The 3764-nt window shown below is 34.7% G+C and overlaps 1 protein-coding gene across 5 annotated transcripts in view; it reads right to left on the bottom strand.

Annotated features, from left to right (window-relative positions):
* The window catches only part of GRIA2 (glutamate ionotropic receptor AMPA type subunit 2), a 96808-nt gene that overhangs the window by 57246 nt on the left and 35798 nt on the right, over nt 1–3764 (bottom strand). For all 5 annotated transcript variants that reach the window (XR_011919948.1, XM_072405973.1, XM_072405972.1 and 2 more), the window contains exon 3: nt 345–584. Coding sequence is in view for 4 of the 5 variants with exons in the window: in XM_072405973.1 (XP_072262074.1) it covers nt 345–584 (240 nt within the window). In the remaining variant the exon portion in view is untranslated. The remainder of the gene's footprint in view (nt 1–344; nt 585–3764) is intronic.

Genomic DNA, 3764 nt, shown 5'->3' with positions numbered 1-3764 from the left:
TACCTTAAAATGTATTTCAAATATTAGGAAGCCCTGGCTGATAAACCAAAGAAAATAGTTGTTCCTCAAGTTTATTTATTCCAGGTAATCTTTTTCCTAAAATATCACCAAAGAATATATGCTTTCATTGGGTGGAGATTTCGGCAGTCAGAAAACAAACTCTGTACAAAATAACTTTAGTTCTTATTCAATTTGTAGCTTACCTTGTACTGTATAAAATGTGCTGTTTTGAAGTATAAAGTCTTTGTTTCTGTAATACTTTTTGAAGTTTACAGAAGGATACATTTGTTCGAAATTGTTTCTAAAAGTATTTTCTTCTAAAAGTAAAACAGATTGGAACTTACCTCGATCGCTGTCATACAGATATGCAAATTTATCCCATTGATAGTATTCAATCAAACTAAGAAGTGCTCCTTTGAGGTCCGGCCTCATTTGAATAACAAATGGATGAGTACCATCTGTTGGAAAGCTTGGGGTTATGAAGGAGACATGAAGAGTTCCGCAAAATGATGTGATAGTATTTACAGACTTCTTATCATAAAATCCAAAAATAGCAAAGACTCCTCTTGAAAACTGGGAGCAGACTGCAAAGAGAAATAAACAATAGTCAGTTTATGCTTTCATGTTATTTATGTACATCATTTAAAGTAAAGATAAATACTACATTTGCAGCGTATATATGTCTATGCTTTCTGTTTTACTGTCATTTAGTTTAGCTGCTTTTGTAAGTTATACACGTCTGCCGCATTGCAAAGACAAGAAGAATACTTTACTGGATCACCATTACCAGGGAAGATAATAATAATGATTACCTGTCTATTGGGAAGGATGGAGGGGGAATGACATGAAAAGCTGCATTGTAAATTATAGTTGCAAGCGTTTATTTGGTAAAATTATATAGAACATAATGTTGAAGAAACATTACGTTAACAGCTTGTATGATACCCGTCTACCTACATAAACAATTCCTTGTTTGTTCCCACAGAAAAAATTTAATAGTCGTTGGAGCCCTCAGGCCCAGTAATGCGCTGGTTGCAACTGGGGAATGTGAATTATTGGGTCCAATATGTGAGAAGAAAAGACACAGAGCTGTCATTTATAAAGTTTGGCTTTATGTTATCACTCAAAACAGTAGAACCCAGTCTATCCCCTCCAGCGAATTAGGCATCAGGGGTGACCTCTATTCAGGGATAGTCATTTGTATTACATCTGAGGACAGGAGATTTAGGAGGTCAACCCACAGTGATACAGGTAAACTTCATATAGACAATAACTCATCATATACTCCAAAACCAGGCAAGTATGATTCCCATTACTGTACATGCAGAAACAGGAACAAGGCTAAAATGATTACAGTTTACAGTATTTCTAATTATTATTTAAAGAGGTCTACCAACTACACATTTAACTAGGGTGTGTATGTAGCTTTACTCTTAATTCCTATTGTGTGCAGAGCATTAATAAAGGGAAATCCACCCTATTATTCAAACTTACAAAGTTTAAAAAAATTGCTTACTATATCCAGATTTGAAAGAAAAAACATTTTTTGGTTTTAAGTAATATTTATTAGGAATAGGTCATGGTTCTAATATTTCACACCTTAAAAGTAAGGGGAGATATGCCTTTCCTGGAGATGGTATTACTTCATTTTGGCCCCTAAACATCAAACTTTAAAGCCCTGTCACATCCATAGTATGAAACCACATGGTTGATATGTTCCAGTTTAGTTCACTTGAATAGGAGAGGTTGCGATCACAGTGGAGACCACCTCAAAATGCATTGGCTCACCATAGGTCTGAATTGGCCATTAGTCAAGGGGGAATTGCTGCGTTTCCTATTTTAAATTGAAAACAAATGGCCCACTGTGGAGTAAGGCATACAAGCAGAACCTAGCAGTGAATAATACCTAATGACACACATTGCTCTAAATGTTTATATTTATTATATTTCACTTTCTATATAGACTGATTTGTTCCAAATATGCAGCCATCTGTTCCCCTAGCAATTATTCACTCAAAATTTCAATAGTGTGATTGCACTGTTTAAAATTGCCCACGTGCTGTGAGTTACAATATACTTTTCTGTTTACTATGTTAAATCTTTAAAAATACTTTCTGGTTTGCAATAACATGTATTTTACCATTTTGCAGTGCTTTATTCAATAAAAAGACTCTCAGCATACTACCGTATTATAAAACAATCTGCTTAGTTTACCATTCAGGAATAGTTTCCAAAAATGGTGCAAAAAAAAAAAAAAAAACACTAATAGTCATTTATAAAACCTTTAGATCATCAGTGCCATACAGATTAACATGCAGTAAAATATGCTGTAATAACGTTTATGACTGCAGAGTACAGAACTTTTAAGATCTCTGACAATTCTAAACCCTAATGCCTTTAGGTACAGCTTTCAAGGTCAGAATGCTGGCAAGAGCCGATACCCATTATGCTTCCACCCATAATCGGCTGCAGATGGTAGAACAGGTTGCTGTGCAGTGATGCCATAGCAATGGTTAGTAATTAGCATTCAAAAATAGGATCTTGAAGTATGGCATTTATTTGATGTAACCAATTACCAACCAATACTTTCTAAATCTAAAACAAAAAAACTCATGAAGATAAAAGGTTGACACAAACTAAGAAGCAATTTTTATATTGTTCATAAAACTGACAATGCACTTGGTAACAAATTTTCCACAACATACTGAAGAGGGTATGTTTATCCTATTGAGATCCAGCATACTTATAATAAAGGTCATAATCTTAAACAGTGCACCAGCTCCTACTAAAATCTTGTTCTTGCAGCCTAAAACTATTGGCTGGTCTAGGATTGTGAAATGTCATTATTATTCATTTATTGTTGTTTTTACCTTACATATATTGTGTTTAAAACAAAGCAATCTTTAAAAAAATTCATCCCACAAATCCAGATAAGAATTTTGGTTCAATTCCTTCATTAAATTCAAACTGCTCATATCATAAAAATTGCATAGCAAGAAGTTTGGTTGAAACATACCCCCAACTGTCCCTGATTTGTAGGGACTGCCCCTATTTCAGAACCAAGCCACTCTGTCTCCATTTCCCCCATGACTGTCCCTATTTTTAGGTGGGTATACATACCTCTAAAAAAATGTATTATATAATTATATCTTTATTTTTCTCCCAGCTTTAAATTTTTTCATTCATTGCTTTGAAACCCCAATATAGAGAAGCATTAGTTGTGAGAAACCACTTGCTGCTTTAACCAATATTTTTTTTAATGTTCATTTTGTATAGCTCGCAAAATAGGGGGGTAATAAAGCTGGGCAAGTGCAGCTGAGGATACCCAAAGCATCCTGACTTCCCCAACCGCTTCCAGGAATGAATAAAGTCTCAGGAAGAGAAGAAGGAAGAAGATGGCACTGCCTGTGATAGAACTCGGTCAGGTGAATTTAATTAAAATATTTTGATCAGGCAGGTAAGGTTATTTTATTGCAGAAGGGACATTGCTTGTACCTTCTACTATAAAGGACCTGCCTAGTTGCAATAATTTTTGTGTTTAGTTCCGCTTTAAGGCAAAGTATGATCATTTTACACACAGAGGTAGAAGGAAATTTTTTGTTTCATTAGACCCATTTAACAGTTTACCTGTTAAAAAGCACAATCTATTCCCCATTGGGGCAAATGGAAACAAGTGTACTTCTGGCTCTCACATGTTGATGGTTTAATAGAAAACAAAAATGTGTAAATCATTTTCAGCCTAGTGGAAAGATGTGGTCAGTATG

The sequence above is a fragment of the Pyxicephalus adspersus genome, chromosome 3 (genome assembly GCF_032062135.1).
Source record: "Pyxicephalus adspersus chromosome 3, UCB_Pads_2.0, whole genome shotgun sequence".
NCBI classification, from domain to species: Eukaryota; Metazoa; Chordata; class Amphibia; order Anura; family Pyxicephalidae; genus Pyxicephalus; species Pyxicephalus adspersus.
The sequence above is the reverse complement of the archived record's forward strand: the minus strand, read 5'-3'. Positions and strand labels throughout refer to the sequence as shown.